Source organism: Gadus chalcogrammus, chromosome 7, assembly GCF_026213295.1.
Source record: "Gadus chalcogrammus isolate NIFS_2021 chromosome 7, NIFS_Gcha_1.0, whole genome shotgun sequence".
In the NCBI taxonomy this organism is placed as follows: Eukaryota; Metazoa; Chordata; class Actinopteri; order Gadiformes; family Gadidae; genus Gadus; species Gadus chalcogrammus.
Genome location: NC_079418.1, coordinates 23899786 through 23914082, shown reverse-complemented (window position 1 = coordinate 23914082; position 14297 = coordinate 23899786). Strand labels below are relative to the sequence as shown.

The window sequence follows — 14297 nt, the reverse complement described above, 5'->3', positions numbered from 1 at the left end:
TAATATTTTTTTATGAGATACATTTCAGTACATTTACATGAAATACATCTAAATAAATGTAGATAATATATATGTAATTACATCTATATGAAATCCATATAAAAATATCCATATAAAATGCTTCTGCCACCAATTAGCCATAGCTTCACACACACCACACAACGCATTGTCATAAAAAAGATACACCCAAAATGGTCGTCCATGGGCTCACTTTAGGAAGCCAAACCATTCCCCTTGCACTTGTATCTAATACAATTTTTGAAACACAGCTTAATACATCTATATGAAATGCATCTTAATACATCTATATGAAATCCATCTAAATCCATCCATATAAAATGCCTCTGCCACCAATTAGCCATAGTTTCACACACCACACAGCGCATTGTCATAAAAAAGATAAGACCCAAAACGATCGTCCATGGGCTCACTTTAGGAAGCCAAACCAATCCCCTTGCACATGTGCAACATTTTTGGAAACACTCAGGCCACATGGGTGTGTGCTGGGAGCGAGTGTAAAAGAAAGGCGTGGTCCTGTATCGAGGGCAGATGGCGACAACGTGCACTGGGATCCCGGGGCAGCCTGTCCCATGTATAATCAATGAGATGCCAGCTGCTGTGGAAGGTGGTGGTAGTGGCGGAGGGCGCCTAAGGGAGTTCTACAGGCAGAGGTGGGGGAGCTGGTGGGATGTTCCTACACATAAGTTGGTTTTTTTGTACCTCTGATCGCCCCGGGTACATAATGACTTCCCAAAGCAAAATCACACTTGTTTCAAAAGGTTGTATAGTGTTTTCGGGAGTTTAATATTCATTATTTTTTCAAATTTGTTATATTATTGTTATAATCTGTACTTATTTTATCAATAAATAGACGCACATTCAAATAACTTATACTACCTACAGATGATTGAGTAGATAATAATGCAGTGTATTAAGTAACTATACTTAACTAACCGTTTGAGTTGAGGCATAGAAACACCTTCTTACAGATGACACAAAAGAAAGTAGGAAAGAAATGATGACTACCCAATATATCACCTGCACTGTTAGCTGATTTGTGAAAGAACTACTCCATTGCTTTGTGAAAGAACTACTCCAGAATTTTTTTTTATAATCATCTTTTTCATTTGGTTTTGTACTTTTTTCCAACGCTGTCCTCCAAGACGACAAACTAAAACAGTTCTTTCACAAAGCAATAAAAGGTTTCACGGGGGTTGCAAGATAAAAGGATAGACAGGGGTTGGAAAATAAAAGGTGACACAGGGGTTGGAAGATAAAAGGATACACAGGGGATGGAAGATAAAAGGTAACACAGGGGTTTGAGGATAAAAGGTAACAGGGGATGGATGATTAAAGGTAAAACAGGGGTTGGAACATAAAAGGTAACGCAGGGGTTGGAATATAATAGGCAACACGGGGGTTGGATAATAAAAGGTAATAGGGGATGGATGATTATAGGTAAAACAGGGGTTGGAAGATAAAAGGTAACACAGGGGTTGGATTATAAAAGGTAACGCAGGGGTTGGATTATGAAAGGTAACAGGGGTTGGATTATAAAAGGTAACAGGTTGGATTATAAAAGGTAACAGGGGTTGGATTATAAAAGGTAACACAGGGGTTGGATTATAAAAGGTAACAGGGGTTGGATTATAAAAGGTAACGCAGGGGTTGGATTATAAAAGGTAACAGGGGTTGGATTATAAAAGGTAACGCAGGGGTTGGATTATAAAAGGTAACAGGGGTTGGATTATAAAAGGTAACGCAGGGGTTGGATTATAAAATGTAACAGGGGTTGGATTATAAAAGGTAACAGGCGTTGGATTATAAAAGGTAACAGGGGTTGGATTATAAAAGGTAACACAGGGGTTGGATTATAAAAGGTAACAGGGGTTGGATTATAAAAGGTAACAGGGGTTGGATTATAAAAGGTAACAGGGGTTGGATTATAAAAGGTAACACAGGGGTTGGATTATAAAAGGTAACAGGGGTTGGATTATAAAAGGTAACAGGTTGGATTATAAAAGGTAACAGGGGTTGGATTATAAAAGGTAACACAGGGGTTGGATCATAAAAGGTAACAGGGGTTGGATTATAAACGGTAACAGGGGTTGGATTATAAAAGGTAACAGGGGTTGGATTATAAAAGGTAACAGGGGGGTTGGAAGATAAAGGGTACACATGGTTATGGAGACATAGGTAAGAGTGGGAACAGGAGGCCCAACGTGGCGTTGCAGCGTCAGGGGAGGACTCACCTGTAGTAGATGACAGGTGGGTTGGCCTTGGCAGCGCAGTGGAAGCGCACCAGGTTCCCCTCCAGGACGGGTTGGGGGTCCACAGTCAGGTTGACCAGCGGCAAGTCTAAACGGGTCAAGATGTACCGAAAAAAAAGGATCAGTACAGCCGCCATGGCCAGATGTAGACAAAGAGCTTAGTGGTTTCCAAGCTGTTAATATGGGCACCACAAATGGGAGGTCTCAGGGGGCCAGTGGGTCACTGGACGGCCACAATTACGTTTGTATTAAAACAAAGGGGATATATATATGCATGCCAGATTGCCTGTAATGAGAATATTTGGTGAACCGGGGGTCCAAATGTATCTCCACACTGGGGTCCCAGCATGAAACCGTTTGGGATCTCCTGATATAGCCAATGCTTTTATCCAAAGTGACTTAAAGTGAATATTAGAAGACATGCCGTGACCTAAGTACAAGATAGAATGGATGGATCTTGGATCTTGCCCGCAGCGGTTTATCTTCAGAGTGCAGATTTTGGACGTCAAACCCAGAGCCTTTTCAGCTTTGGTTCAAACAGTGGCCTAGACTGTTTGAACCCAAGCTGAGGCTGGTGGTTCAAAGACAAGCTTAGGCTTGTGGACACTCATATCAGGGCTGCGAGATGTCCGTTGATACCCACCGTTAATATTGATCTTTGTCTTTTTCAAAATTTATATTTACAGGATATTTACAGGAAGTTAAACACATTGTTTTTAACCAATAACCCAGCCTTAAGGTCTTTATTAAGAACCATTGACGTTAGTATAGTCACAAAACTGTTGGATTACGAGAGGTCCGCATTGATTGCATCCAGGTATGACTGGAAATCTTATTTTCAGAGTTGAACATTTATATATTTAAGCTACCAATCAGAAGTCCCTACTCATTTTCTTATGTGTAGAAGTTGCTGAAAATCTCTTATTAAATCAAGTCACATTGCTTATCTGGTGCTGTATGAGAACAATTCAATTTATACAATACAATTTGAAAAGTTAAACGCCAATCCTTCCAGCTATTCCTCTACACTAACAAATCGGGGTCATTGAGGGTTGACGGTGAGGTCCCAAAGTTCCACCCTAACTTCTGTAACTGCTGATGCAGCCGGCCAGAGGCAGGGGTGAGGGGGGAGATTGAGGTTGACGATTGCAGCTTTAAGGGAGTGCGCAGTTCTCTGGTAAACACTAGACTTGATGGAAAAGTTTCTTTCTTTTGATTTATACTGCGATATCATACATAATACATACAGTGGGGTTTAAGGCTCTGGCTGGAGGTCCTACCCATCTGGTCCAATCAACAAACACACGGGTGCTCTGTTGCTGCTTGGTTGACTCTCAGTGCAGTTCAAATAACACCGTAGACAGAGGTGCCCAGGCACACATGCACACATGCTCACCCACACACATGCTCAAACACACACACACACACACACACACACACACACACACACACACACACACACACACACACACACACACACACACACACACACACACACACACACGCGCGCGCGCGCACACACACGCCGGCAAAAACACTCACATGATCATACACATACAGGCAGGCTTGCAGACACACCTCAACACACTCACACACACACACCCACATTCACATACACACACAGAGTAAGATAAGCAGCCGCTGTAGTCCCGTGTGGACCCGCTGCTAACAAAGCCCTGCTAGCTAGCTCCAGTTTAGCACCGTGGCGCCGCAGCCGCTGACCAGGAAAACCAAGTGGGAAAGATCAAAGTGGAGCGGTGTAACCGTGCCAACAAACTCACGGTAGATTTTTGGGAAAGAGTTCAACTTCAATCAGGGAAAAAAGTTTCCGTTTTTTTTTATTGGCTTTCTTGTAGTTCAACTGCAAATGCGAAATTAAATTGAAACATATTTCAACTATTGCGTGGGCGTTTCCAAGGATATACTTTACAAAATAATGAACTTGCTGATAACACTAACACATTTGCATCCTTCGAATTGGTAGGTCTGAGGACAATTTGCAGTTTGTTTCATCATTCACTTAATATGTAGACTACATGCAAGTCATTCATCTAAGAGCTACCAACACAACCTCATTAACCAAATGTCCATAAAGTAACGACCACAAAATGGATTAATCAATTCTCAGAGGATCAATATTATCATAGTGGGGAACAGGGGTTAAAAAAATAGAAAACTAAAGAGAAATAAAGGCAAAGCAGATAAATCCTTTTTTGTATAAAATTGTACCCAGCCATGTTTTGCCTCGGCCACCAATTAGCCATAGTTTCACACACCACACAACGCATTGTCATTCCAAATCAACTTCGGTGCGGTCAGGGATAGTTCTCTATCAATGAAACGACCTGAATGGCCACAGTGCCAGACGTTAGCAGACACATGCAGTCAATGGCTCTTTCTCAAAGTGCCAAAGTGCTTCTCATCTAAGTGGTCAAGACCCTGCCGTTTGAACCTCTGAAAGCCTCCATTACGTTCCGTTTGAGCAGAGGACATCAAAAGATCTTTGCTTGCATCAACTCTTCTCCGTTACAGTCTGCAAATTGACTGCAATGTCCTGTACGTGATTAAAGGGCAACCCGCTCTCCCTGTTAAGTAGCCTACATTTTCTGATCAGTGATGCAAATCTTTAGCCGGCATTTGGCAGGGAGAATGTCAATTGCTATTTCATTTTCTGCATTTTATTTTTTGCATCTATTACTCTGGATCATGTTTATGTATAATAGCTTCTATACAAATGTTGGAAGGATATTATGATCCAACAACGATTTTGGAAATGAAGTTAGGTGAAACAAAAGTTATATTACGGATAGAATGCGCACTCAATGATTCATCATTATTTTGTGTAAAATATTTTCACAGAAAAATAACCCCATCAATTTTTTGTTCACATAAGAGAAAAGGTACGCCTACACTCCTTACACGTATACAGCAATAAAAACGCACTGTTCTGTTTTCTGAAATCTTCATCTCTGAGGCTAATATTCTGTGTGGTGTGCACTGTGATAGGTCAGGCACAGCAGAGTGCAACAAAACACATCAAAACATAGAACATCTGCTGCTTGGGTCATGCTAGACCAAATCAGATCTGGGCAGACCTAAAACCCCCGGGAGGCGATTTGATAGACGGATAAAACAGCCCCCTCCCCACCACAGCAGCCATACATGGGGAAACACAGGCAGGGTGATGCCGTGGCGGCGAATGTGCACCACGGAACAAGCCAGATGCTAACGTCTGCTGTCCAAACATTTGCGATGAGAAGTTAATTTGGAATGACACCGAATTAAAACTGAATTGTGTGTGGTCCTTTAAGTGCTCTGGGGCCGTTTTTACTCTATACTTTTTCCACACATTCATTCATTTTCTCTTTTTTTTCTATCTCGGCTGTTACACACAGATGCCACAACATAAAGTTTGTGAAACACATGAATAATGAAAGTTGACACTCGTGTGTGTGCAGCCTACAGCAACATGGTCGAAGAAAATGTATCTAATGAATTACTCAGTGCTCCCGGGACAGATCCATGATTAGCATGGCATGTACTGTATAGGGGAATTCATGGTTGGAAAGGGAAATATTTACTCATGTAATTAGCTCTTTAAAACGTATAAATGTCGAGCAATTGACTTAACCCTAACCCTCACATACCTTCTATCAGTTATCTTTCCATAATTAAACGCAACAAACCTCGAAAAATTGTATATGGTTATCTGATCTCTGTGGATTACAGGTTTATTGATAGCCTACGTTTATTCAATGATAATTTTATTTTGAAAAATATAAATATTTCAACATAAAATATAGTGGAAAGAGTAGTTTAAACATAGCAAGTTGCCTATTGACAACACGTGCTGCTTTTTATCAAATAAATGTATAGAATATACAAATCTATATATTGTTTTCCTTTAATGTAGCATTCTATTCTCACATATTGCAGATAGGTATTTCCTAACGCAAGATTGATTAACGGAAGACGCTTACTTAAAACAAGTTGTCCGTTATTATTGAACACGTGCGCATAGGCCTACATCGTGAATAAATGACCACAACGACAACAACGACAGTAATACACAACATGTCGACCTGAAGGAGCCTCCCGTGTCTCACTTACTGAATCCCATTGTGCGGAGCCAAATCTAATACATATGCATGACAGTTCTATCCTTCATGTAAATAGGATATGAACAGTAATACAATAAGCGGGGTATCCACGGTAACAACCACGAACGAGAAACAGGTCGGGCACTTAAACCCCCCCCAAAAAAAAGAGTGTTTATTTTTACCAATAACAAACAACACAAGCTTGTTATGTATTAGAGGTCCTTTTATTTTCTGGAATGAGCTGCCCGAGTCGACCCTCATAAGGAGCCAGGAGGCAGAGGATGTCCCAGGGTAATTGTACGAACAGGAGCGGCGTGGAGGGTAATTGCAGTGAGTGGGCGGAGCATGAGGCTAACAAAATGCACCGCTACCACTGATGTTGCTGCTGCTCATAATTATTAAACAAACGTGTGCAGCCCCCGAGTGTCTACAGGCTCCACGCAGACGCACGCACGAGTGCAAACACACATTCTAACACGTACACACACACATGCACACGCACATTTAAACACACACAAATCCACACACATGCGGGATGCACTCACATTCAAACACATACACAGACATTTTTAACACACTCACACACACACACACACACACACACACACACACACACACACACACACACACACACACACACACACACACACACACACAAATGCAGGTATTAAAGCACACATTCAAACACATAGAGGCACGAATGCAGACGCACATTTAAACACACACACACACACCACACACACACACACACACACACACACACACACACACACACACACACACGCACACGCACACGCACACACGCACTCAAACATATGTATGCAAAACACAAACACACACACACACACACACACACACACACAAACATATGGAGCCCACGTCTTTTCAAGTGCTACATGGCCCTGCCTGGGGCCTGCATGCTCGAGGGCATGCACACTAGGGATGTGAATAGCTCAACATTTTTATGGTCGAATAATCAGTGACGATTAATCGATTATTCGATGTGTGCCGACATTCACAAAGGCAGCCATGGATCACCGGCAAGAAATCACTTAATATCTTAAACGCAGAAAAGCAACTAACTGCTAAGTAGTTCAAGTCCAATTATCGGTTGTGAAAAATGCATTAAACTGTAATCAGAAAACGTGTCATATGCTATAGACCCTTTAGTAGCCTATCTCTGGTATAAAGGCTGGGACGAACTTCAAATTATAAATATTTACACTTTATGTTGAAAGTATAGACCCTGGCGAATCCCATTGAAACGAATGGCGCGGTGATTCTGTCTTCAAAACGAGAGCTGGTAAATTGTGAAAAATGAATTAAACTTTAATCAGAAAATGCTGTTATATGCTACAGACCGGGCCTAGAGTATCTGTTGCATAAAAGCTGGGACGAATTTCAAATTATAAATATGTACAATAAATATCGTAAGCTCTCTGGCTCATAGCTGAGTGGACTAGAATACCTCCCGTTGCCAAGTCATAGCTAAGGTCCATCCTATTTACTGGAGGAGTGAACAACGTTTCCGTTGCATAAGAACCTCATGGGAAGGTATATTGTTCCAGGTATTAGTCAAACCCTCAGGCGTTACCAGGGAAACAAAGTTATGGCTTGTGAAAAACTTTACATTTGAATGGGAAAAAATGTTAACGGTCCAAATGTTCAAATCGATTTTGACCCTCGGGAACGAATAATCGAATATTCTGACCCATCCCTAATGCACACAAACACACACAGACACGCACGCACGCACGCACGCACGCACGCACGCACGCACGCACGCACGCACGCACGCACCCACATGTTTACAAAGCTGATGAAAGTGGTCTTCAATGAAAGGAGCACGTTCATTATGCTGTTTTCTTAAAGATGACATGAAACAGCAACCAGAGCACACGCTGCTTCTGTAATGAGACACATTTAAATAAGATATTTATGGCCTTCAAGACATAACAGGCTGCTATGGTGTGATCCTGGAGGAATTGCTTGGCCATAGATTACCTACTTTTTAAGTAGACAAGGTCCCAGTAATGTTAAGGATATTAGGTTTTGGAGGTTACTCACACAAGGTTTTCTGAACTACAGGAAGTTCAAGGTGATTCACTTTTGACACACATAAAGCATGTGCAAAATTGAACTGGACTCAAACTGGACTGTACAGTGTTTGCGTCTGTGCAAGGAGCAGGTAGGCCTACTTGAAGCCGTATGTGGCTATTGCAGTGCTACAGACCTAGTGCTAGGTCTAAGGGCGTATTCACACCAGGAAAGTGCTTAGTTGGATCTCTTTGGTCCGGACCAAAACACTTTGTTTATTATTTGGTTTGGTGCGGTTCCTTTTCACATTGCAATTTTTCGCAACAGTCTGAGAATTTGTCAACAACGCACGTTTCTGCATAGATCGTTCAATCATTGGACAAGACGGTCGGGGGCGAGGTAACGCGGGGTAACGCATAAAAAAAAGTAAACAAAGAAAACAAAGTCAACAAAAGATGGAGATTATGGAGATTGAGCATGCTGCCCTCGTTGCGCTTATACTGATTGGTTTCATACAGTTACCAACATTTGAAGTACTTTTGGAGCATCAGAGGCGTTGGCACAACGTCGATTTTATGATGTTATACTATCCGCGGAACGCTCGAATGCCTTCTCCTCCATTCTTGTACTGAATGTATTAAATGCATCCGAATTATTATAAGTGTTCTCCAACATATTTTATATGTTGGTGTCTGCCCAAATATCCAAAACACATTTCGTCTCCTCTTCGCTACATGTTGAGCCACGGCACAAACGTGATGTCGGTCTGATAATGTGACGTTGATCTTTGAATTTACCGTGCTAATTAAACAATATAAATAAACAGGCAGCACTGGGAGCCTGTTGCGTCCAAAAAGGCATATTAATTTTAGAACTGGGTCGGACCGAGCGCGGTCGCTTTCACATCTCAAGCGAACCGCACCAGGGTCCGTTTGGAAGCCACCTCTCCGGCTGGGTCTCGGACCGGTGTGGGTACCGCATGACTCGGCTGCCAGATCGACTCGGGGTCCTGCGCTTCCATATGACGTATCGACACAAGCCAACGGACAAAACCCGGAAGGGTTGTTTATAAATGGGGCTCAATCATGGACTTAAAAAGAAGGCTCAATCCGTTTTGGTTTTGAATTCATTGAACGCTGCCCGTTCTTTCGCACAAACAAAGCCATTGGAAACACGTCTAAAAGCACTGATGAATGCATTATGTAACCCAGTTCCTGTTAGGGACTTTTATTCTTAAGGAGGAGAACGTAAGTGTCTGCGTGTGTGTTGCTGTTTTGACTCTGTGTTGGGAGCGCTGGAAATAAAGTGGATTGCCCCGTTCAGTGAATGGAGTTAACCGATTCTTCTTTATAACCCGGCAGCAAAAATAAGGTATCGGCAGCAATAATTTGTACATTAGATTATTATTCATAGATTAGAAAACAAAAGAAGATCGTCAATACTTGGGGACAACATGGGAATGAATGAAACACGCATGCGCATTTAAAAGACAGCGTTTACAGGAAGTGCGTCATTATTGTGCATCTAGGACCCCGAGTCGATCTGGCAGACAAGTCAATCCGACACCCACACCGGCTGTTTGGTCCGCAACGAGTTCGATGGTTTGCATACACACCAGCCCAAAAGGTCTGTTTTTTTTGGTTTGGTTCGAACCAAAGAAGGCAGGTGTGAGTACGCCCTAACATTATGCCAGGATTTGGAAAATGCAAAATCACCGGCTCGTCTGAAAACCAAACCATACTCCAGGGACTTTGTTTCACCTGGAGAGAGACTCAATGAATGAAAAAACTGTGCTTCTTGGCCACTGGGGAGAAACAAATTATCAACCCTGTCTTATCACTAATTACTTGTAACAAAATTAGGATTCCCCCTTTCAGAATAAATTCCTGTATCGTAGGGAGGAGATGTAAAGCGTAAAACATATTTATTTGGTTCATTGAGCATTATGAAAGGAATATTTTTGTTTTTAAAGGCTGCTTGTCAGTTAAAGCAAGCTCATTTACCACTTTGGAATCCCCCCCCCCCCCCCCCCCCCCCCCCAGTGCCGCCAGTCCACCTGGACAGAACCATCATCACTTATTCATCAAGCAACTGCCACTCACAGAAACAGTCAACATGTCCCCAGCCTCCCTCTCTCCCCATCGGTATATTGCTCTTTCCTCTACTCCTCAAGGTATAATTTATCGTTTCATTCGTTTCTCGGAAATACATTTGTTGGGAAAATGTACAGTTCATGATGGAGGCATTTGTCAAAACAATTCTCTGCTCCATGTGGGGAACAGCCTTGGTTGGCTGCTACGTCAACCTTTCATCATCGTGTTTTGTGTCGCTGTATTGCAACAACTAGCCACAGTATTGATAGCCATGGTTGGCGCTGCGTTGTTTCAGCCTTCCAAGGTTACCAAGGCAATAAGCCCGAATGAACACATGCTCACTTTTCAAAAACATTTTCTTTGTGGCAGAAATAGAGACAAAAGTAATTGCAAACCGTGATTAATGAAACGTATACATGGATTATATATATTGAATCTGGCTTCTATTGTTTGACAACCTCCGTAAAGGATACGAGGTCTCTCTCTGACAAAATGAACAAATGAAAAATTGTTTTGTTTGCCGTTTTCACATTTCAACTCCCCCCTAAGCTGCAGTTTATGGACTCTCATTCAATGGAAGAAGGAATAAATGAAACTAAAAAGGGTGGGTTGGGGAGGCAGGAGGTAGAAGAATGAATCTGCCAGGAGTAATGCATCTCTTAATAGCATTTTCTGCTTTATTAGTCATACTTAACAGCTTTGAGGAGCTGTGAGAGGATACAAAAGGGCCCCTATTGTTTTCTACGATCAAATAATATCGTCTGACATTTTAATTATTCATATGGAGAGTGGCCCATGTTTTTTCCTGAAGGAGGCGGAGTTGGAGGTGGAGGACAGGGTTATATAAACAAAACACACACAAGCCCTACAGCTAGAGGTGATTTGTATGGACTGATTGGGTCGACGCTAATTACCATTGTATTAACGACCCCCTACAACCCCCTTTCCTTCACCCCCACACAAACTGCGCTCACATTCAAACAGGTAACTTCCCTAGCAATTTGGAGGGCAATCGACCATGTTTACATGGTCATCTTTTTTCACTCATCACTCATTTGGTAGCCTAGTTATTTGCATTGATTTAATATAACCTCATCGTCGTCACGATGAGGTTCTTTTCACATTGTGAAAAGAGGTTGTTTTTGTAACACATGGGTATTGGCATGAGTGTGAATCATAATACAGACTTGATATAAGAAGCTCAAAACAGGAGATTCAGCAAGTAAACTCCAATTTGTTTATTTGCTATGCTTTATTTCAAAGCACTTTGCACATATATTTGAGATGCAGGCTATTATGAATGAGTTGGAGTTAGACATCTTTTTCAAGGATTTCTGCTCAAGCAGACATTAGGGATTGAACCCATAACCTTCCAGCTCAAAACACCTGCATTTTAAACAGTCCAGACCAGGGTTTTCCAAACCGTTTTGAATGGGGGACCACTTCAACGTTTCAAAAGTGTTCAAGACCCACAGCTCATTTCAACTACAGTATTTCAGAACCCAACCATAAACCAATTATTAACAGTGGCCAGTACAAAATGGTTACTTATATACCAAATAACAACAAACATTACAGTCATAATGCATTCAGTCAGAAAAATAACATTAACATTGTTTTTACAACAAATAAAACAAAAATGTTTTTGTTCAATCGTTTGGCTGACAACTTGCAGTATCCATGTAGACCACTAGGGGGGATACAGATTGGAATTACAGCACTAGACTAGAGTAGTGTGTCGGGGCCCATGGTCCCTATACTAGAGAACTCTCCCACCAATGTCAGTGATTCCTCCATCAAGACACTCATTCAAACCAATGATGGACGATGGGCTTGACCCTCACTCACGTTGGATGTCGACGGTGACCGTGGTGTCCTTCCCGTTGGGTGCGGCCTTGTTGGAGGCCCGGCAGGTGATCTGCTGTCCTGACTCGATGTTGCTGGGAGACAGGTAGAGGGTGCTCACCGTGCTCTCTCTCCTGCCGTCGCGCAACAGCGTCTGAGAACGGAAGGACGGGCCGGTAATTACACAAGCACGCAAACTGGCGGACTTTCATGCATTATTTATAATCCAGTGTGTTTGATTTGGTCTGAACAGAGGCAGGCCCGCACGCCAAGGTAGTATGGTAATGGTCTCGCTTGACTCGGAAGGTCGTGAAATGGATAGACGAACAGCTAATTAGCGTCTATATCAGATTTGTTTGTAAATAATTTAAAACGTGTACGTACGCACGTGCGTATGTGTGTGCTGTATCAAGCCTAATTGAACCAGGGAAGTGTTTGATGTGTGCTGTCTACCTAGTTTATCGTCAGGGCTACTCTCTTAACCAAGCCGTGGATCATTTATTAATTTCCGAAATGAGGATAAAAGTCAGGAAAATAGTTTCTCGGTGATAAAGTATCATTCTCCACCTCTGTGTGTAGCTCCACTATCTTTCCATCCTCTCCATCTGCACTGTCTCAGGGGGGGCTGGGGAAAGGGACAGAGGCCAACGCTGAGCGTGAAACATACAGGAAGAGAGCAAACTGTCGCGCTTTCCTTCAGATAGCACCCACTCTGTGTCCTATCATCCTTTTATGAGAGACCTCCGCCAAGGGAGCCCGTTCGGTTTCAGTTATTGCAGCTTTTTAATGGTCTTTGTGATGGAAAAATAAATATGTTGTAAATTCTTAGTCATATAGGTTTTGTTTTCCATTCCGTGAATGGTCTTGTCACCCTGCTCTTCATCAGTGTCGTCTAAAATGTTAACCTTTGTGCTTTGTGCTTTGTTTTCACATTACGTTTCTCTAGCTGCCTTTTGTTGGTTTGGGCGTGTTTTCTTGACCCCCTGGGGAGCGTTGAGAAGTGAAAGGTAGATCTGATAAGGCACGGCCTTATCACATCCTGAGGAGCTTCAATCAATCATCTTGTTAACAAAAGGCTTTTGGTTTATTGGGGGAACGCTGCCCTCAGAAACCTGACAGAAGTGTATAAGAACTCCTGCCTTTAGCCATGCAGTGGACTTCTCGTTGCAAACCTTTATAGAGACGCAGGGCGAACTCCCATCTGAGGCCTCTGATTATTGTATTGTATGCCTTTTCTATTGTTTGATGCATGTTGTGATGTATCGTTGTTTGTACTATTATTACAAATATATCTGACCATAATTGTCCGCAAGTATTGTGTTATTTTTGCGTTTGGAAATCTCATCTGTCTTAGACGCAATATCTGGTATAGGAATTGCCACGACATCTTTTACAACCCATTTTGATCCATTCCTCAATTCACCTGAACACTCTTGAGGCAGTGAATTAATCAGAAGTGGGCATAGTGGTCTGGTATTGTGTGTGGTGCTTAAGTATACAAAGTAGGTCCAGTGGTGGATTATAGTGGAGACCAACAGAAAAATGTTTGGGAAGCCATTTGAGAACTCTATTAGTCGCCATGGAGAAAAGAGAGAGGTGTGGGGACTCTTTTGACGCTCATTGTAAGCAAATGACACCAGAGTCCAATTACAGGCCAACAAAGAGATAGCAAAATTGGAAAATGACCATGTACCATTTAAAAACTTTGGATGGGAAATATTCAAAATGCTCCCCACTCAACCCACTATATCAATTTTAATGCGTTCATTCTGTACACATTGAGCTCCATCCCAGTTTCACAACTGCTATTGACGTATGTTCACTTAGTCAAGATGGGTTGACTTGGCTTGCCAATTTGCCAGACGTGACTTTTCTTCTACAGCAAACACATTTGTTCCACAATTATCATTCATCAATTAGAATGCCTATCAAACAAGGATCAGTTTTGTTTT

General features: G+C 42.1%; 1 protein-coding gene across 1 annotated transcript in view; it reads right to left on the bottom strand.

Annotated features, from left to right (window-relative positions):
* LOC130385798 (kin of IRRE-like protein 3) overlaps nucleotides 1–14297 on the bottom strand; it is a 158517-nt gene that overhangs the window by 26505 nt on the left and 117715 nt on the right. The window contains exons 5-6 of the mRNA XM_056594494.1: nucleotides 12349–12499; nucleotides 2253–2358 (exon numbers count right to left, since the gene is read on the bottom strand). Coding sequence (XP_056450469.1) covers nucleotides 2253–2358; nucleotides 12349–12499 — 257 coding nt within the window. The remainder of the gene's footprint in view (nucleotides 1–2252; nucleotides 2359–12348; nucleotides 12500–14297) is intronic.